General features: G+C 47.5%; 1 protein-coding gene across 1 annotated transcript in view; it reads right to left on the bottom strand.

Moving 5' to 3' along the window:
* Positions 1 to 560: 560 nt before the first annotated feature.
* arid2 (AT-rich interactive domain 2) overlaps positions 561 to 20,627 on the bottom strand; it is a 30,090-nt gene continuing 10,023 nt past the window's right edge. Inside the window, exons 4-21 of the mRNA XM_080851443.1 lie at positions 20,057 to 20,190; positions 16,279 to 16,497; positions 13,020 to 13,087; positions 12,778 to 12,850; positions 11,981 to 12,240; positions 11,265 to 11,361; positions 10,913 to 11,122; positions 10,052 to 10,216; positions 9,649 to 9,724; positions 9,183 to 9,317; positions 8,478 to 8,665; positions 4,497 to 6,994; positions 2,641 to 2,810; positions 2,341 to 2,479; positions 2,092 to 2,174; positions 1,471 to 1,594; positions 1,289 to 1,380; positions 561 to 1,135 (exon numbers count right to left, since the gene is read on the bottom strand). Coding sequence (XP_080707569.1) covers positions 1,024 to 1,135; positions 1,289 to 1,380; positions 1,471 to 1,594; positions 2,092 to 2,174; positions 2,341 to 2,479; positions 2,641 to 2,810; positions 4,497 to 6,994; positions 8,478 to 8,665; positions 9,183 to 9,317; positions 9,649 to 9,724; positions 10,052 to 10,216; positions 10,913 to 11,122; positions 11,265 to 11,361; positions 11,981 to 12,240; positions 12,778 to 12,850; positions 13,020 to 13,087; positions 16,279 to 16,497; positions 20,057 to 20,190 — 4,843 coding nt within the window. The 3' untranslated portion in view covers positions 561 to 1,023. The remainder of the gene's footprint in view (positions 1,136 to 1,288; positions 1,381 to 1,470; positions 1,595 to 2,091; positions 2,175 to 2,340; positions 2,480 to 2,640; positions 2,811 to 4,496; positions 6,995 to 8,477; positions 8,666 to 9,182; positions 9,318 to 9,648; positions 9,725 to 10,051; positions 10,217 to 10,912; positions 11,123 to 11,264; positions 11,362 to 11,980; positions 12,241 to 12,777; positions 12,851 to 13,019; positions 13,088 to 16,278; positions 16,498 to 20,056; positions 20,191 to 20,627) is intronic.

The raw sequence follows: 20,627 nt of genomic DNA, 5'->3' as shown, positions 1-20,627 counted from the left end.
CTTTTTACTTTTCTTCTACAAAAATGACATGAGATATATTATTCCATACTCTTTCAGCCAGCAAAATGAGTTCTACAAGGTTCTATAATACAAAAAAAGGGGAAAAAAGAAAGAAAGAAAAAAAAAATCACAGTTCCACAAAAGAAAAAGAAAAACAAAAAACAACTGTCCCTCCCCACCCACCCCCAAACTTTACAGCATCAGTACCTTTGCAGAAATATTTACAGGGTTTACGTACATTCATCCACTGCTGAGTATAGAATCACATTTCATACAAGTAACCAGGGATCATAAAAAAATTACAAACAAAAAAACTCCCCTAAGTGAACCTACCAAAGTAATGCTATTATTCCACAGAGTGACTTCTCCAGTGGCTGCAGCGGCATGAAAGAGAACTTATCTTCTTTTTTTTTTATACTTATTCACAAGTATTTACAAGATTTCTTTACTCATTTAATCATATTGGTATTTATTTCAATAATAAATAAGTGAAAATATAATCGGCTCAAGTAAGAAAAAAAACCCAAGCTATCAAGTTCTACAGAAAAAAATCTTGCCAGTCCCACCCCTTCCTCACCCACTCACTGCGTTTCTCAACCCACACCCTGCATCCATGCTAGAACCAGAACCTTCAGTGGACCGCCACTCATCCAGGATTAGAAAAAATGTGCTCGTATCTGGAGACAGGGAGTAGAAAGGTGGCTTGATTGGAGAGTGTGGAGCAGGTGGCTGGTTTTTGAGTGGCTGGTGGAAGACCCCATGGCAGTTTGTGTTTTTTTTTCGTTTTGTTTATGTTATTGTTTGTTGTTTTTGTGAAGGAGGGAGGAGATGGGTGTGATTGTAGCGGGTTGTCCAAGCATACTGAGAACAGAAATGGAAGGGAGGGGGAGGCCTTGGGAAGCTCCGCCCCATGTGGCCAACACGACAGACTTGTTCGCCAGCACTACAGGAAGAGTGTTTTTCCTCATGGTGTTTTTTTTAATTTTTTTTCTCCTTCCTTTTTTTTGGGGAATTCAGCTTGGCTCAAGCCTGCAGGGTGTGAGTCAGTTCGTAAAGGCATTTGGCAAGCGTTGTGGAGACCTCCATGTTGCTGAGCGCCAGGACAGACAGGTGGCACTCATGCCGTTTTACCAACCTACAAGGAAAGAAGTGTCAGAATACAATCTCACATTTAATTTTTTTTAGATCAAATATTAAAAATGTTCCCATTCTTTTGATGTCACCAAAAAAAATGTTAGGTGCCTGCCAACCATCTGTAGCTATTTTAGCATTAAACATGTCCTCCTACCTTCGCCCATCGTCCGAGTACTTGGCGACGTTCTTTAACGTTAAGGCAGCAGTTAGTCGTATGTGTTTGGTCATTGGTCCCTCTTTGTCATCCTGAGGAAATGAACAAGGATAAAAATGAATCACATGCACATACTAGAATAATCATCAGAGGTTTATGTGAAACACTGTGGAGATACATACGGTAAAGTCCCTGAAGACCAGGTTCCGTGACCCCCTGCGCAGTGCCATTAGGGCAGCACTGGGGTGATTGACGATAGCTTTCTGTGCTCTTGGGGTCGGACTGCTGGCCGCTGCTGGTGGAGACCTGGGAAAAAACACGAATCTTAGTAAACGGGCTCATTCGAGTTGCCTGGGCAGGTGCTAAAGTGCTCAACCCCCAGGAACTGAAACCAGGAGGAGATCTGTGAACATTAACTAGCCAACTTTGGTCCTCGTGATAAACTCTGTGCTCAAACAGTCATAGAAAAAGACTGGCTGCCGCTGATGTGGTGACACTGCATTGGTTTCTGAAAGGGATTATCCTGTCCAAAAGCAATAATTTGGAATACATTTGCATTGCCTGAGAAGCTCTTTGGCCTTTTTTAGCTTTTTTAACCAGAGTTATTATTCAGACCGGATAACAAAATGTCCCCTTTTTGTTACAGCTTTACATTTTGCCTCAAATAATGACTTGCTTGGAACGTAACAGTCAAAGCACATTTGCTTATAAAGAAAAATATATTTTCATTCACATTGCACCAAGATCATTACAAAACATCACAACAAAAAATTGTTTGAAAAAAATGAAAGTATGGTACTCACTTCGAAGTATTCTGATTTCCGCTTTGCCTCTGCTCCTCCAGTTTCAGGCCAGCGATTAGTGCGTCCCTTGAGCAGTGCTTGTCCTGAGGACAGCAGTAACACACACACACTTAGAGGGCAAATATGAAGCCTGACTGAAATCTAGGCCAGCAGGCCCACAGGAAGAATGTGAATGGGGCACTGAAGTCCAGGCAAATCATTAAAAGTGACAGAAAGAAACAGAGACAAGGCATGAAGATGAAATCTTGCCTGTAAGTGAGTGATGAAGGATAGTCTTTGCCGTGGGAAGGGTTCGCAGCCTTCCCAGAGGCATGTTCCAGGGTACGCCTCCTTCCCGCCATGTTGAGTGGCGGCGTGGTAGAACACCTGAGATGGCGTCTCGAACCACCTGCACAAGATATGGGTCAAGTTCAGGGAGAGCCTGTCATTCTGGTCATACGACAGCCCCATTAAAAAATAGGCCTAGTTTTATGTAACTATATGGCGAAAAAATATATAAATCAATCTCGTTTCAACAGGTGGAGCATCCACAACCTCATGTACACCCACCGTTTACAGGACTGCCACAGACACTTGAAGTTCTGGCCAGGTTTCCGGGCCTGCTCCTGGGGTACCGCTGTGGCTTGTGGGCCACCCAGAGACGGACTGGGACTCGCACTGCTGCCCTGCAGGGGCTGGGGCACGGCGGAGGCCATGGGCATAGCTGCCGACACAGACTGCTGAAAGAGCACAAAACAGACAAGACAGTTTCAGAACAAGTTCTGTGTCAGGGATGAAGTCACAGAAATGTATGTAGCTTGAAACTTGCTGAAGCTAGGCAATGTAATCTATCTTGATTAATGTTTGAAAGTAGAAAACTTATTTGTGGGGCTTTTGCAGAGTGACACATATCAGGTTACAAAGGAAGGTAGTCAGACTGGTTGTGAAGTGACTTCCTAGGTTGCCAAGCTAGATATGTAGAGTGTTGATTGTGATCAACCTCATATGACTTCAAACAAGGACACGGACGGGCCAAGCAGCAAGAACAGAGTAAACAGTAAACAAACTGTATGTTAAAATGCACTATAGCGAATAATAAACTAACAAAATATAGCTGCAATCGGTAATGAGGGGGCCAAACAGCCTATTGTTGCCATGGAAACTTGACGTCTGTGTCAAGGGCATTGCCAATAGCACTCAGTCAGTTTTACGTTATTTAACTACAGATATGAGCTCCCCTCCTGTTGGGCAGTGGGTCCAGGTACCAAGGTTGGTTTTGATTAGTGTTGCTAAGATGTGTCATCACTTTGAGAAAATTTGAAAGCTAACAAATACAATTCTGAGTCTTGGTCTGAAGAGCATCTGTATCAATTTTGGTGAAGATTTGAAAAACCCTTTTCATAAAATCCAATATGGTGAAAAATTCATACGGGCAGAAATGGACATAATAGGAATTCAATGATACTTCATATTTGAAAAATCAGGCATAGTAATTCAAGTTAAATGCATCTCCAACTTTGACCTGATGGTGGCGCTAGAGTGCTTGAAGCATAGACATGAAACAGGCTGCATCTCTTTTCATGCAATAAATCACTTTCCTCGAATCATGATGTCAAATAAGCATGGCATGACATCTAGGAATGTTACAAAATGACCACATCGCTTTCGCCACACTAAGCTGTGATTTTTACAGAGGACTTTGTCTTAGCTGGATTAACTATTGATTTTGTACCCACACAGGCGTTTGCCACAACCTAACATGAGTGAAGTCCCTCTGAAAGTTTGGGGAATTCACACAGTTTGAGGATCACATCACATGACGGATGTAGTCTTAACAGTGATAACTCAAAGCATAGGTTCTCAGTCTTGTTCCTATGGCCTGCTGTCACGGTCTACCTTTTATTTCCTGCTCCTAGCACACATGAGAGTCTGTAACTATAGTGCTCTTGTTTAGACAAATCAGAAGCATTTAGCTAACCAGGAAAGCCATATATGAAGAGCATGGGCAGAAGTCATGCAAAGGGCGCAGGATTGGAACTTCAGCCTTTTCAAAGCCTTTTTCCAAATCAGTTAAAGAGGTCTACACTCTAGAGTAAGACACACTACTGTTAACCTATCTTACACAGACAAAGAAACCAAATGGAGGGTTGTAGTTCAACAAGAATTTGTATTGACGGGATTTTCATTTTTGGTCAAACTAGGTTATCCATTTAACCTTCACCCATTACAATGAATACTTCATTTTACTTCTGCACCATAGCACATGGGGTAACTTCAAGCAGGCTGAGCACAACAGTAGGACTAACATGTGTGAGTGTGGGTGTGAGAGTGAGAGTGTGTGTGTGAATGAGGGAGAGGGTGTGTGTGTGATAGAGAGAGGGTGAAGGTCTGTGTGAGTGTGCGCGTGTGTGATCTGACAGACTTACCTGAGGGGCCGTCTCCTGCTGCGATGAGGGCTTCTGCTGCGCTGCGTTCTCTATTGCTACTTTTGCTACTGTGCTTGGGTCGGCACCGGCCGGCACGGCCACCATGGTGGCGCTGTGCCCAGCATTGTTGGGGTCGCTGATGGTGACTATCCGCACGCCCACTTTGCTGGGGATGCCGGACTGGGACCCCCACTCCCCATCTTCTGCGGGTCGCTTGAGCGCCCGGTTCTCGCTAGCTCCGTTCGCTGGCTGTGGTTTCACTTCAGACCCGTAAGGATTCTGGAAGGTTCCACTGGCTGCAGGCAGGAGGGGTGGCGAGTGGTGGTGGTGGTGGGGGTGCTGCTGGAGCCGCAGGTGAGGAGTGGGAGCGGCATAGTTCTGCCCCGAGGGCCCGTTGGAGAGCTCGGCGCTGCGGCCCACACTCTTTGGCCCGTTGGCCACGCGCTCCGCCGGCTCTGCTTTGGCAGTGTCCTGCTGAGGTTGAGGAGTGGAGTCCTGGCCCAGCACCGCTCCGTGTCCTTTGGGAGACGGGGCCACCTCCCCGTTCCCCACGTGTTTGGAAGCTTTGTGATTTGGAATGTTTTTGCCGAGGTGGGCGCCCGAGCCCATAATGTCCCCTCGGTCGAAATCGCAAACCCCGTTGACCAGGAGCTTCCGGGGGTCTGGAGTCTGGCCAGCAGGGCTTAGCTTCCCAGTGCTGGCAGCATCGCAGGCCTCCACTGCAGGGCCGTTGACTGTCTGTGTGCCCTGAGCGCCGGCCGGCTGGCTGTTCCCTGAGTGGTACGGAGGTAGACTCGAGTCGACGCACTTCCTCCCATTGAGCAGCTTGGCCCCGGGGCCCTTGGGCTCCACCACATCCCCGTTGCTGGTTTTGGCTCCCTCGCCCAGGGAGGAGTTCTCCACCACCTCAATCTTGCGCTCGTGGATGTGGAGCCCTGTGGCGTCTTTGGCCTCCTCCTCCTTTTGGCAGATGATCTTGTCCGCTCGGAATGGCGGCACGGAAATGGGGGGCGTGGCCCCAGGAGAGGGCTGGAGTGGGGTCACAGGCGGCACCTGCACCCCCAACGAGGGCGGGGCTCCGCTGACGGGCAGGCCTGTCTGCGTCGTCAGTGCCGACGGCACGCCCTGGGCTACCCCTGTGGCGGGGAAGCCAGTGTTTGGCACTACCGTGAACGTGACCTGGTTGGTGGGCGTACCTTGGAGGATGGTGGGCGGGGTGCTGGTGGAGATGAGCTGGCCAGGCAGAAGCTGCAGGTTGGAGATGGGGACAGTCTGTACAGGGCCCTGGCCCTGCAGTGGGCTTTGGACCAGCTGCACATTGAGCTGCTGGGGCTGCGGCGTGCTCTGGCTGCTGGGGGACACCTGGTAGACCACCTGCGGGCTGGGTGCCCTCGTGCTGCTGGGGGGAGGGACCTGGGGGGCGGGGAGGATGAGTTTCCCTCCGGGTGTGGAGGGCCCGCGCTTTGGAAGCAGTAACTGTTTGATCAGGCTGGACTCCGCAGAGGTAGGCTGGCCGGGAGGTGGGGGCAGTGGGTACGTCTGGAGGTGCTGCTGCTGGCGCTTGACGGAGAGCATCTGACTGACAGTGGGAGGGGGGCCCTGGCCCGGATGCGAGGGCGAGCCCATGCCCTGTGGCAGGGAACCGGAGGTCTGGGGGCAGTGCAAGGATGGAGGGGCAGGGGAGCTGGACGGCTGCCCGGCCAACTGAATGGTTTGAGCCGTGGGCATGCCCGAGGGGTTGGTCAGCACTATCTGGTGGATGGCCGGGGCAAATGCTGGGTTTGGCTGCGGGTTGGGGCTGACGATGACCACATTTTGCTGCTGTGGCTGCTGCTGCTGTTGGGGTTGCTGCTGCTGTTGGTTAGGAACCTGGGGCTGAGGTGCGGGTTTGGGGGCGATGTTCTGGAAGGTGACCCTGGAACCCTGCGTGTTCTGGACGCCGGCGACAGTGAACATCTGCCCGCCGGCTACTATTGAGGGCGTGCTGGTGAACTGCGGCGGTGAGGCCAGGACCACCGACTCCTGGGAAGTGGCGCCGAACTGGGGGAGGCGCTGGCCCGGGCCTGGAGGACACACGCCCTGGACCTGTCCCGTGAAGATGTGGGCCTGCTGTGGCCCCTGCTGGAAGAGCGTAACGGGGGCGTGGTGCAGAAGCTGCTGCGGCAGCTGCTGTTGGTGGTGCTGGGGGGCCATGGCTGCAGGAAGCCCACTGTGGTTAGGCATGGCTGGGGGCACGGAGGCGGTGGGGATGGAGCTCTGCATCATGGCCGTTTTCACTATGTCGCCGGGCCTGGGTGGCGTGGGCGTGGCGGAGGGGATCGGGGACTGCTGCAGCAGGCCGGAAGGATTGGCCGGCGAGAAGCGGGGGGGAACAGTCATGGTTGATGGTGGGTGCGACACTGCTTGCACGGCGTAGGCCACCTGCGGAGCTGCCTGGCTGGCTGTAAGGCTGGGTACAGATGCCCGCACAAACTGCCCACCCATGCCAGGGAGGAGGCCTGTGTGGGGAAACAAAGTGAGAAAAACATTTATGGAAAAAGTCAGAACAAACACTTCGAGACCAAACTAAATCTTACACAGGACTGCAAATTTACTTTTTCATACCAAGTCACAGAATGCCAAGCATAACCAGTCAACTATACAGAGGGATGCAAACGCATGTATGGTCAAAAAATAGAGGTAATTGAAGCCCGTGCCCCGCGGCAAATATCCATATAATTACATTGCCACAGACCCCCGACATCCCCGGCCCACCCCTAAAGGCACATAAAGTAAAATTCAATTCTGAAAATCAACACACAAACACTAATTTGGAATATTCAAATTTTTTCATGACATGGGCCCACCACTTCACAATGCAGTCCCCCCAGGAGTATGTGGGCCTTCTTTGTGATAGTTGGGGCCTAAAAACAGCCTGTGTCACTGTGATCTGATGTCCTGCCTGCCTTTCTGCCGTTCTCATTCTATGCTTATCAATCGGTTTTACTATCCTTGTTGATTGATTTTATCTGTAAAGGTGTTTATGTTGACAATTTGTATATTAATTCAAAGTTGTCCAATTTGGATTAACCCATTCTTCAACACTATCTGCTACCTTAACTTCAAACAGAAAGTTAAAGGCACAATATGCAACAATTATGCTTCAGGATTAGGGTTAGGATAAGCAGTTTAACCTTAAAATAACAGCTTAAAAAAAATTGTGGAGCTACAATGACTTTTAATATGGAGAACTGCCTTCTGTAGTTTTGCCTGCCGATGCCCGCCGACCTGACTTTGATTACCTTCTGCCGATCTAGTAAGTAGCTTATTAGCCGTCTTGCTTAGTCTTGTGTTGCACATGATTGATGTTTGACTGTGTAAGGACAGTCGTTGAGTAATTAGTTTGTCATAATGTCAAAGTCAGCACATTTCAAGAGATTTCGTTAGTTTTAGCTGCTAGCATACCTTTAGTGAATAGCTATTAATCCTTAATGCACCTTTAAATCTCCATTGCAACAGCTTTCGAGGGTTTGGGGAATAATCGCTGCTGATTTGCTTATTTCTTATTTACATGTTTGGTGGAGGAAATTCAGAATTAAATGTTGATAAAAAAAACTTCAGATCTACACGCTTTACACACTGCAAAAATGCTTTTCTAACCTAGTGTTATTACTCTTATATTTAGATGAAAAAAATCTAGTTGGTCTTGTTTCTAGCTAAATTGTACTAACCTAGTGCTTTCTTGGTAAGGTTATTTTTGCCTATTTCAAGCAAATATTACTTATTTTAAGAAATCTTAACAAGCCAAATTTGCTTAATGCACTGGCAGCCAAATTTGCTTGTTTTATGCAGGATTTTGCTTAAAACAAGCAAATTTGGCTGCCAGTGCGTTAAGCAAACTTCTGTGATAAAAGCAGGAGGCGCCGAAAAGCGTAATGTTTGCATCCTTGTATACAGCTGGGAGTTGCAACACTGAGGTGGGGGTGGGGGGGTTGGCTTTACCTGCTGGGGGGGCCTGTATAGGTTCAGAGGGGGCTTCGTGCTTGGGAACAGGGCTGGGCTGTTGCTGATAGTACAGCTGGATGGGGAGAGTGATGGATCGCCTCCGGATCCCAACCACGTGGATCTGGGCCTGGCCGTTGGTCTTGGAGTCATCCATGCGTTTGACCGAGTGATTAGGGAAGATCATCCTGGCATAACGATGAACAGTTTAATACAGTTCATCTGTGCTTTCCCAAAAGATGAACTACAAAGGTATTCAGAATACAAATGCTTTCCTATACACACAGTGAAAGTAAATGTTTGATTAACCAAGGCTGTCCACTTCCATAGTGTGTTGGCTTGATGTTTAGGGCATTTGGTTAGAACGCTGTATTTGCATAGCCATTTGTGCAAATATAACTTAATAGAAAGATAAAGACGAGGTCTTATGTGCCAGCAGTGACAATGGGGTAGTATCTATTTAGACAATTCAAGCAACTGTAGACAGCACCAATCATAGTAGAATTCATGAACACATCACAGTCGAAGTAATGATTCCTGTTAAAGACCAAATATCCATTTAACATAAAAAGAAATTATACTGAAGAGCTGCATGCAGTCTGCAGAGAGCTGAACACTGACTAAACTGCTGATGCAAACAGGTTGAAAAGGGGTCCAGCTTCATGCCGTTTTACTGACGAAAGGTGAAGGCCAAATCTGCCTTACCTCAAGCACTTGTAGAAGCCCGAGGAGGTGAGGATTCCGCTGCGGGCCGTCTTGCTGCAGGTGGCCAGGTACTCCGAGTACATTTCTGAGCGGGACACCGAGCCTTCCACCTGCACCTCAAAGTGAGCATTCAGCCTGCGGGCCAAGCAGTGCACAGAACATAATCATTTAGAGATGTTACACATGCAACACATTTTCAGGGTCTCAAACTGATTTAGTGATTTGAGACTAGATTGCTTTGACATAAAAAACAGTAAATTGTTAGCCTTCCACATGGGAACAAAAGGGTAATGTTAGCAGATCTAAAACAGTACTACTGCAATGCCACTATGTCAGTTTTTGCAAGTAGACACTCTGTAATAATATGAGCATTTTGCCCGACATTAATAATAATAAAAAAAAAAACACCTAAAAAAACCCCACATTGTTTTCCTTAGAGTTCATGTGTTGAATGCAAGCTACTCACCACTGAAGGGTGAACTTCTCTCCATCTAGCTCAACAATACCAGGAGGAGCAGTAGACTGAACAGGGACTCTTGGCGCTATGGAGAAGAATGAACAAGATGAAGTGAAAGATTAAGAAAAGCATGGACGTACAAAGAGGTTATTAATTATTCAACTTCCTATGAATATCTCTGCTTAATATGCCAACTTGTACTTTGCCAATTCCGATCACCATGATCTTGCTGAGCTATGCAAAATTACACCCGGTATGTACAAAGTGCAGTACCCCCTTGTGTCCATCGGGTGGCAGTGCTGAAGCAATGATGAAATTAGCAGACACTTTTCCCATGCACGAGACTGCCAATGATGACACCACCGCCACCGTGAGTCAGATTTAGATAGGGGGGTTAGTGGGAGACACTCACCTGGTCCAGGTGAACCCTGCATGGGGGAAGGGGCGTGCTCAACGAGCTGCGGCCGCACCTCCGCCACCTGGCTGCTGGACGCCTGGTGCTCAATGAGCTTGACAGCGGTCAGGGCGTCGGGGCCAAACGTGTGCAGATCAATGGACACTAGTCGCACAAGCAGGTCTGTGGTGGGCAAAGCACATAACATACACATAATGAATACACCTCATAACATCTGGAAATGCAAAGGGACCATTCTCAATTTACATTGACCGGCTAAATTCATTAAATTACAGAAAATAAGTAAAAAACAATAAACATGCAACGTTCAGACACACTGCAGGGAACCTGCAAATGGTCCAACTAACAACTGGCCTTTCACTGGGGACTGCAATGGAGCTCTAATTTATTATGTCTGACCAGGCGTGCCTTAGAAACGGAGGTCGGAGTAATTGATTCCCCAAAGACAGCAAGGGAGAGTCAATTAAGCTTCAACTCAAGCAACCGTAAGGTGCATTAAAACAGAACTGCTGAGAGGCAGGTCATTCACAGAGAAAAAAAAAAGAAAAGAAAAACAACCTGCACGAAAAACTGCAAAAAAATTACCATCAGGAACCAAAATGTCCAGGTGATGCCATCCTCAGTGACCACTTTGCATTAGTCACTGCACACAAGCATTTTTTCACCCACATAACTAGATATGGGAGACTTCTATTTCTAGGGTGGGCATTCAAAAAGTGCTTTCATCATGCTATGACCTTTAAAGGGGGGGAACAAACATGAAAAACATCACATGAACGCACACTATGTTGCACCACAGCTCCTCTCTGGTGTTTTAGCCCAAGACAGCACCCTTATCTATGGGTTACTATTACGTACCTATACTCCTCTCCACGGAGGAGATCTTGGAGCAGGTGACCTCCCCCAGCTCCGTGAGCTGGTAGAGCACCTCCAAGGAGGAGATAAGCAGCATGACGTCAGGCAGCGTGAGGAGGCTGATCACCTCGCGGTACGAGTCCTGGTCCACGTACTCGCAGATCAGCACGCCGTTATCCTCCGCCTTGCTCAGGTTCCCCAGGATCTCCATCGCTACGGAGGTGTGGAGAAACAAGTAGGAGAGTAAGGTACGGACTATAATCTCTGACTAGGGTTAAATCTTTAATGTAATTATAGGAAATAACTTATATCGTAGCTCTTAAAACGCTGTGTTAGGATGGATAGGAATACTGACCTCTCATTTTCAGGAACCTGTCCCTGGACATCAAGCATTTGGTTATGGTGTGGAACATAAGGTGGGTTGTCCGAAAATCCACTGGATCCAGCTGTAGCTAAAGCGTTGAAAAATAGAACAGAGTTTTAAAAAAGGGCCACACACACACACCTGGTATACAGAAGTGCAACATCTAAAAATCTGTCTTCACAACGTACACCTCTACAGTCAGTGGCAAACGCTTTCTGAAAATAAAGCTTCAGGGTAGAGAGTGCGTGGGTGGACAGGCTCTTCCCTCCAAGGTCGTGCCAGCCAGTGAAAAAAGCATAGAGTACAAAGCGACTGGATGGAACCTCAGTGCCTTCATGTCCCAGCACACACACTGCAAGGCGAATGATATTAACTTACATAGGGACCTCAGTGCCACTGAAATGCACCCTTCCAGCACTGGAGCCCTAATCAAACAACCCTCACTCTGATACCCAATCCCTCTACATGGGCCTGATGGCCTGAAATCAGGCTCAGGCAGTTAGATGCAACCTAAATGAGCCGAGAGGTAGATACCCGTAAGCACTGCTAAACTTCTTTAGACTGAAATGCCAAAGTTGAGTTGAGCGTATGGACCGTTCGCACCACAGCTCCACCGCACAACCAGATGTCATTACATCCTATGAGTTTGTCCGTCTCGCTTTCATTTGCTCTCTCTCTGTCCATCCATCTCTCCTTCCTTGACTCACCTCCCCGGCGACGTTGCCCAGTGTGTCGAGGCCGAGCTGCCGCAGCGAGATGAAGGTGCAGTGGGCACAGAGCAGCAGGAAGCGCAGGCAGGTGCGGTTGGTGGCCAGCAGCTTGACGTTGGCCTCCTCAAAGGACAGGTTGCGCAGGATGAGCGCCACCTGCAGCACGCGCTGGCCCTCCGCGTCGCCCAGGCCCGGCTCGCGAGACGGGTGGAAGAGCACCTCCTGCCGCCGCCGCCGCTCCTCCATGTGCTCGCCGCCTGAGAGGAGGAGGAGAGGGGAGGGGAGAGGAAGATAAATAATATATCTGATCATTAGCCTTCAAGCTGTTAAGAAAACTCAAGATCTTTACTGAGATCTTTAATGCCTAAAAAGAGTGTTGTGTAAAGATGCAGTCTGCGATTCTGGCAAGAAGTTGTGCTATTTGAGATCAATGGCCAATCAAATTACACCCCTCCCTTCCATGCTCCTGAAGCAACGTGTCGACTGGCTGGAACTGTTTATGTCTCGGTACAAGCCACTATGTTTGTTTCCTATGTAGAGCTTGGACTGTGTTGGAACACCGGACACAATTAATGGAAAGCTAAAGAACCATGAACCATGATTTGCTGAATTTGACTAGATGTATATTTGATTAGAATCAAATACCAGTATACCATTCTTGTGTTGACTTCCCTATTCTTAAAATAGCTTATTTTGTGATGATTTTCCCAGAGGTCCCAGCCATGTTTTTTGTAATAAACTTTCAATTTCAAAACTTTCAATCGTTTTAAAAACCTCAAACAAAAACTACTTACCAGGTGTGTTGCTGTTTCTGTGTTCTGAGATGAGATCTTGTACTTCTGTATCCTCTATGACATCCTTCCAGAACTGTGGGAAAAAAATGGTCAGAGTTATTCTAGCAGGAGATCAATGTGCAGCTTTGGGAGTTCTACAAAAACACAACCCCCTGACAATATGGCTCTCACACATTAAAAATAAGGGGCCCCTGTAAATAATTGAAAACCATGGTTTGCTGCTAGTGGCTGGTTTCTCTTACCTTGTTGAAGTCCCGAGACGTCTTCTCCTTCCAATCCAAACCAAACACGGCAGAGAAGCTCCCCAACGCTGCATAAGAAAGCACACACACACTTCAGTTACAACCGGGTGTGTGCTCATCAAAACAACGCTCTCACATTTAATTGCCAATTAAGAAAATGGGCACTGTTGCATGACTCAAGACAAAGTACAAGCTAATTCATCAGTTCAGTGCTGCTGTTTTAAACACCTTTTCAGGCCTGCTGCCAGGCAGGTATTTATTCTAATTCCTACATCCATCAAACGAATACTGCCTGCAAACATCCATCAAACGAATACTGCCTGCAAACATCCATCAAACGAATACTGCCTACAAAAACTACCCAATAACATCCAGACAAGACCGCAAACTAGGGTGCAGGAGCAGGCAGAGCAGCTGTTAGTGCTCAGTGTTCTTGTCCATCTCTTTAAATCACCTTCCTGCGAATCACTTTTCTACTGGAAACAGACACAGACAGATACAAGGTTGAGTTCAGTGGTGCTTCAGGCCAATGTTTCCACTGACAAATTCCACCAAGCATATTGCACACCATTGCTTTTTTTTCTTTTTGGTCTTCTCTTTTTCTTCTTCTTCTTTTCTGTTTTACCTCTGCAGTTGCCAGATCTGTTAAGTAGTCAGCTGGCTGTTGTGAGTGGAATCCACCCAGTGGGCAGTTCTGTGAATGTGGCCTACCTGCCTGCTCAGTGCGCAAGCTGCCAACAGACTCCCACTCAAGGTTCTGAGCCAAGGGGAGAGTGTGATAGAGAGAGGGGAGGCCCTAATCAAATCAGGCCCCTAACGAGGCTTGTGTTAAAAAAATGTAACCGGGGCAAGCAGGGAGCATTAGCTGCCCTTTTCTCCCGTTTCGAAATTTCGGTGTTTAATAAAAACATGCATTGCCGTGGAGTGCGGATGCAAACGCTGCCCTTTGGAAGGTCAAACGCGGTGGTTTCCTCGTACTGTAGGTGTCCTATATTCCGCGGCATGGAAATAGCCCCATTTAAACATTGTGGGTGCCGATGCACAGACACACACACTCACACATACAGTGAGTGCGGCACCAATGGCAAGAGCGATCCCATTCAGACACACATTAGATTCTCACGCCTGACTGCTTAGCCATTCAGTGCCTCAACACAGCCCCCAAAAGCAAAACAAATAAACACCGCAAACGTTCATGGCTGAAGATCCACACAGCGGCTTGTGTTCAGTCAGTGCAAGGCAGCGTGAGGCGTAGCTGTGCCACATGTCAACAGAGACAGACACTGTGCTCCGGTTTGTAGCCAAAGGGGGCTATTGAGTGACATTCAGTGGGAGATGGGCTCACAGCGAATAATTAACTGGGTGCTAATCAATAACAAGCATGCATCTGACACTAGGAATGCAGGAATGTGGTTCTGTGTGTGGACAATCACAGGCAGAACAGTACAGCACACACACACACACCCCAGCAATGGAGAAAGTCAGGTGCTAGCAGCAGAGTAGGTGAGCTGCAAGCTGCACACCCAGGTGTGCAGGAAACTCGGAGCGACCAGGTGAGCTCGGAGCGACTGCTACTTCTGCCACGTGTCAAGAGTCAGGCGGATCAAGACAAACACTGCAACCGGAGCAGCGGGCAGGCGCCGGCACCTGTTGAACGCGGCACGAGGAGTGACACAGAACACAGGAGCACACGGAGGCCACAGACGCACACTGCCAGATCTGGCCTCAGCTCAGTTCAGCTCGCAGGGCAAATACACAACCAACCATCCCTATGAGGACATCAGGCTCTTAATACTCACACGCTTGGAACCAACTGCTGCCTTTCAAGAGTACTTAAGCACAGCAGCGGCGGAACACGGCATGCAATCGCAGTGAAAGAAAAGGGCACCCGTCACATGTTCATGGTGAGGGGGTAATAAAAGGGAAAAAGGGCATTTGCTGTTGCACAGCAGGGGGTATTGAGCATATGTTCAGGGCTTTTAAAACATGTGATGCTAAAGCACTACAAATCCACTACAAATGCCCCAGACTGATTTGTGCTCCTCTCTTCACAGAGGAGGTTTTAACATGGATACTGTGCAAACATTTCACCCTTTAAGCCCTGAGAACTAAACCTGCAAACTAGTCCCACTTTTCCCCAGCTGTGCGACAGGAAATGTAGCAACATAAGCACCTCGCTGGCAGACTTCAGTCCAAATGCTGAAGTGCCTCAACTTTAAGAAATACTATGAGAAGCTCTCGGGAGAACTCCCTCCCTAGAAAAAAAAACTGCACTTTGCATTCACATCTCAAATTTCTTCCTCACAGTGCATGAAGTGCAGTGACTGCCTAAATGTATTCCAAGACTCCAAGTCAGACCATACAGTGTTAGCTTCCGTTCCGTTCACGATAAAGGTTGTTTTGGATTGTGTAATGCAACACCAAAAACATGGGATCTAATCCACTGAACAGTACACACAGCAGTAGTTTGCAGAGGGCTGTGCTCTAGCTTACGTTTGGTTGGAACAAACATTACAGTTGAAGTGATTAAGTACAGCCTGCCCAGGGTGCAATCAGCAGCACCTGCTCCCATTCAAACTGGGGATAACCGACTCAATCTACCTGGGAGGTAGGACCCCAGGATCTCCATGGAAACAGAGGGCTTCCAGTAACAAAACCACAACACATTTAAGTCTCAGCCAGGCAGACAGATGAGGGCATACATGGGGATTTGCATAAGCATAAGCCCCCACAGACACACACACAGACACACACACAGACACACACACACAGACACACACACACACATCTAGGTACTGTACTGGGTTAAACCATATTTGTAGTATAGTAAAGAGAAGTGTGTATGTGTGTGGGGAGTCTATGCAAATCCATTCCAAACAGTAATGCTGAATGGAGGGTAAAAAAGCTGGCAAACTGAAGTACATAACAGGTCTGACAGGGTCATGAACGGTCACTGGAGGGTGCTACCTGCATGACATCCATAATATTGCATACAGGCTGCATTTCTCAGTTTATTCTAGAATTCTGTACATCTAATTTTTTCCAGACTGTTCAGTCAATCCTTTTCCATATGAAAACAAAAGCTTCTCCTTTTTACTTTTGTTTCACACAACTTTTGCACTTTCTAAAAGAAACTCCTTGATATCATATGTGCAATGCAAACATGTTTATGTATATACACGTTTGTGGGCTATATACATTAATTAAAGACATTTCCTTGTGGTGTAACTGTAATTGTGTGTGTGCGTGTGTGACGTACAGTCGTCGAAGACGCCAGCATGGGCCAAGAGCAGCGTGACCAGCTTGGGCTCCTTCTCCAGCTGCATGGCGTGCTTGCTCTCGTTGGACAGCAGCGTGCACACGTTGATGGCAAAGTCCACTTCGTTGGGCAGGCCCGACAGTAAAGACAGCACCAGCTTGTTGTAGTCGGACGGCGCCACAAAGTCCGTGGACAAGCCATAGCTTTGGCGGAGATAGTCTGCAAGAAAAACAGAAGGAGAGAAGAGGCAATGTGGCTATTTGTCAAACAGAAAACAATTAGGCCACCTGGGAATATCTAGCTTCTGTAGTGCTGACGTCTAAGACTCCCTAAAGCTGAGGACTGAAGTGAAACAGCGGGGGAACTGAGAGCACATGGACATGAAAACAAGCATGACTTTGGGGGTGGCGGGCGGCACACTGTGGTATGCTTAGGTCAGACTCGGAGCCAAAGTGTGTTGTATAATATTACTCTCCTTCACACCGGCTGCGTTTAGGCTGAATGTGCCAGTGGGCATGGTGGTCGGCTAAAATGAAAGCAGTGGTGAGGAGAAACAGAGCCAAGCCTTGGGGGAGAGTAATAACTAGCCGTCGGTCAGGAGACAGATTTTGAACCTTCTACGTGTGTGTGTGTGTGTGTGTGTGTGTGTGTGTGAGTGTAAGTGTGTGAGAGACAGGGGTTGAGAGCTTGCTCATTGCGGTGTTGGAGGTGCTTTGGTGAGAAACGACTGTGTGGCACGGGGAGATAGGCCGTGTGAGAGTTCGGGGGAGAGAGTCTCTGTGTGGGGGCTACAATGCACAGCCGTTTTTTGGTGAATAGCCGCCGCAGCTGAAACGGCAAACCGTTTTCAAACGTCCGCGTTTGAAAAGAAGTAGCAACTCTGCAAGTCTGCTGCGTGCAGGAAAGCTCTCTCTCTCTCGTGCTCACACACACACACACACACACACACACACACACACACACACACACACACACGTGCGACTGGAGCCCTCCCCATCGCCCCCGCACTCAGTAGTGGCAGAGTGTAAGTGTGCTGGCCCAACTCCAAAACCCTCCTGACCCAACAGAGAGCCATGGTTACGCGCTATTACACATCTTGTGGTGAGTCACTAGCTCACGCTCGCACACACACACACACACACACACACACACACACACACACACACACACACACACACACAGGCGTCTGCCTTTTCCTCACTACGGAGCTGGGGAAACACACTTTTGTCTCTTCCAAAGGGAGAGTGACACCACAGCTTACACACACACGTAAGGGTGGTCTGAAGGAATTCAGATAGCAAGTGTTAGTAATTCACATTGAAAGGCTAAATAAAACCCCACTACATTCTAATGATGCAGCACTGTTGTCACAGTTTCTTTTTCCAGAAGCTAAAGAACCCAAGACTCCAGCCAGTGTGAATGTTTTTTTGCCCTGGTCTTTTGGAAAGTGCACAGTTTCTGAAGGAAAGCTGTGGGGGAATCCTCTTCTCCGCTGGAGAATGGAAACTAGGTTCCCTGAGTTCCCTAGGGCAGCTCTTTTCGTCTACGGCTCTACACTTAGTAATTTTTCAGCAAGACAATCACCTAATGTTACAAAGACTTGCCTTTCAAAAGCCATTTACAATAAACAAGTGTGTCTATTCTTAAATCTCAGAGGTGTGCATGGTCTTGTGTTTTTTGTGGTTATACTTTAAACGGCTCATTAAACCAGCGGAAAGGCCCCTAAAACCCTTGATCAAGTTAGCTTGTAACATTAGTCACACACACACACAGCTTCTTATTGTATTATTATTGCAATATGTTGCTATTGACTTATAATTGTACAGATACATGATAAAGGGAATGTTCATTGACAAAACCCTGCAGTGGGTGGTCTAACATTAAATACATTTGAAATAAAATTGAACACATGTTCATGGCATATTTGGCAGTTGGCTCTGCTTTAGTCAGCAGAACAATAGGGATGGGCAAAAATGACCAGGCTATTTGATCACTGAGAACTATTCGACTACTATTTGACACTCAGCCCATCATGTTTCAATAGCACCTAATCTCACGCAGCCACACGTTTTATCAGCGGCTGGTAGTAACGTGTACTTCCTTCTCCTCTTTCGTTGTTCAATGGCGGTTGGCAAATAGCTTTTAGGTGCAATACTGCCACATTTTAGTGGCAAAAGCATGTTACTTACTAGCGTTTTCACTGATAAAAACAAGGGAAAATATATGACCATATAAGAGAAAATATGCAAGTAATAATAAGTATTTCATTTTTGTATTATTTTAGAAATAAACATCCAGTTGAATATTCATACATCATGTACCATCCTTACAGGACAGCAGAGTGTGGTGGTGCTCTATCTTAGGTAGACTGTGCTCCTTACTAGGAACAGAAAATGTGTGGCCACAGGCAAAGCAAGTGGCTGCATACACTTCCAGGAATGCCTCTGCACTTCTGCACCCCTGCATGCACGTGCGTTTAGGCGGGCACGCACAAACAGGGCTGGACGGTTTTGAAACGGGTAAACCGTGCTGCCTGCTACACAATGGACTAAGTGCAAACCAGGTAACCCAAGTGCCTTGGCTGTACCTCTCAGCCTTTCACAGAGTGAGATTGCACCATTGTTGGAGAGAGCTCTAGCCAACAAATTAAAGCCTTGGTGTGTTTTCCCCCACAAATTCCTGAATCTAAAGGAAACTGTGGGTTCAAACAGGGTCAAGCAGAAGCGTAGTTAATGTGGTCATGCATCTTGCAGCTCTGTACTCCAACCCCAAGCCAGTTCAAATGTTTTGAAGAGCTTCTCCCAGCCCCTAAATTGTTAGCAAAAGTGCATGAAATATTAATGGGGTAAGATAGACACTTGACAGGGTTCACCGCTGAGCTAGGCCTGTTCATTTTGCTTAACGGCGTGTGGTTAGCAGACAATACCATTAGCCTTACAACAGTTTTTCCTGCTGATGCCTGTCGACAGTCTAGCCGAGAGTAAAGAAACAGCACAATTCCAGTTCTGCAGGTCGACTATTTACACTGGCTGGCCGTGGTGTGAAATGTCGTGCATTAAGCTGTTGATACGGACATCTTGTCTATAGAAATCACTTTAAATGGGGGCCATGAGCATTTAATTTCAGGTCTGGCAGTAGGGGTAACACAAGGAGCACAAAGGAGAATTGCAGCTGCTGGGCAACACGACGAACCCTTAGCAGCCAAAAGAGGACAAGCATCTCCAACCTACTCTAATTTGTCAGCTCATGAGAGCCCAGGGCTCTAAAAAAAACACACACTATTCTGACAGTTCTCGCAAGGAGCGACCCCGGCACGATTAACACACCAAACCAATGGCAAAACATGTGCAAGCACGTGTGGGAAAAGGGGAAAAGAAGCATCTCATCCGTTCACCATTAGTGGTCGTTCTGTGGGTCTGATATGACAAGAGAAAGAGAGAGAGAGGACGACGCCTGCTGTTCCGGACAAGCCTCTGTAGCTTTATCATCTGTTGCCATGTGGAGTGGTTACCATTACATCACCGTGACATTTCTTGTGTGTGTGTGTGTGTGTGTGTGTGTGCTCCACATGAAACAGAACCCTCAGCTTAACATGCGACCAGCTGAGAAAGGCCGCTATGAGTGAAGCAAAGTGTGTGTGATTTTGTGAGTGTGTGAGTGAGAGACAGAGAGAGAGGGAGGGAGGGAGAGAGAGAGAGAGAATAAAAAAAGAGACAGAGAGGGAGAACATTTGTGTGAGCAGAGCAGGAGAGAGAGAGAGAAACAGGCGCCACCATACCTGATACAGAGTGTTGCTGGTAGTTGTAAGAGCAGGGTATTGCACCAACTGGAAGAGATGGTTTGAGGTTTCCCGGCTGGACATCTTCATCATCTTCACCGAAGTGGTGGACTTTCTCATACTTCTCTAAATAGCTGCAGGGGAAGCAAGAGGGAGAAAAAAAGCAAAGGGAACCTTGAGTCACAGTCATCAAACAGGACCAGCTAAGAGTGAGCTGAGCAAGACCTATATGGCACAGGGGAGGGCTCTGTGAACCTCAACACAGACAGTCAGAGGAACCTTAGCTGAGACGGTGCAGAAAAAAAGACTCTGCAGTAGACGTGCTTTAAGAGGGAATCTGAAGTCTAGTTTGCATTATCATTCAGAAACACTGATCACAGCTTCGATCCGTAAGTGCATCATCACCAGACGAAGCAGAGTGAGGGGGCACTGAGGGCAGGCGAAACAAAGCGCTTAGCACACTGACCTACATACTACCACCAGTACTACTACTGAAACGCAGCGCTTCAGTAGACTGCAGGGACTCCTTACCAGCAATCATTTGCAAATAACACAAACTTCAAGTCCAACA

This window comes from Sprattus sprattus (genome assembly GCF_963457725.1).
Source record: "Sprattus sprattus genome assembly, chromosome: 14".
In the NCBI taxonomy this organism is placed as follows: Eukaryota; Metazoa; Chordata; class Actinopteri; order Clupeiformes; family Clupeidae; genus Sprattus; species Sprattus sprattus.
The sequence above is the reverse complement of the archived record's forward strand: the minus strand, read 5'-3'. Positions and strand labels throughout refer to the sequence as shown.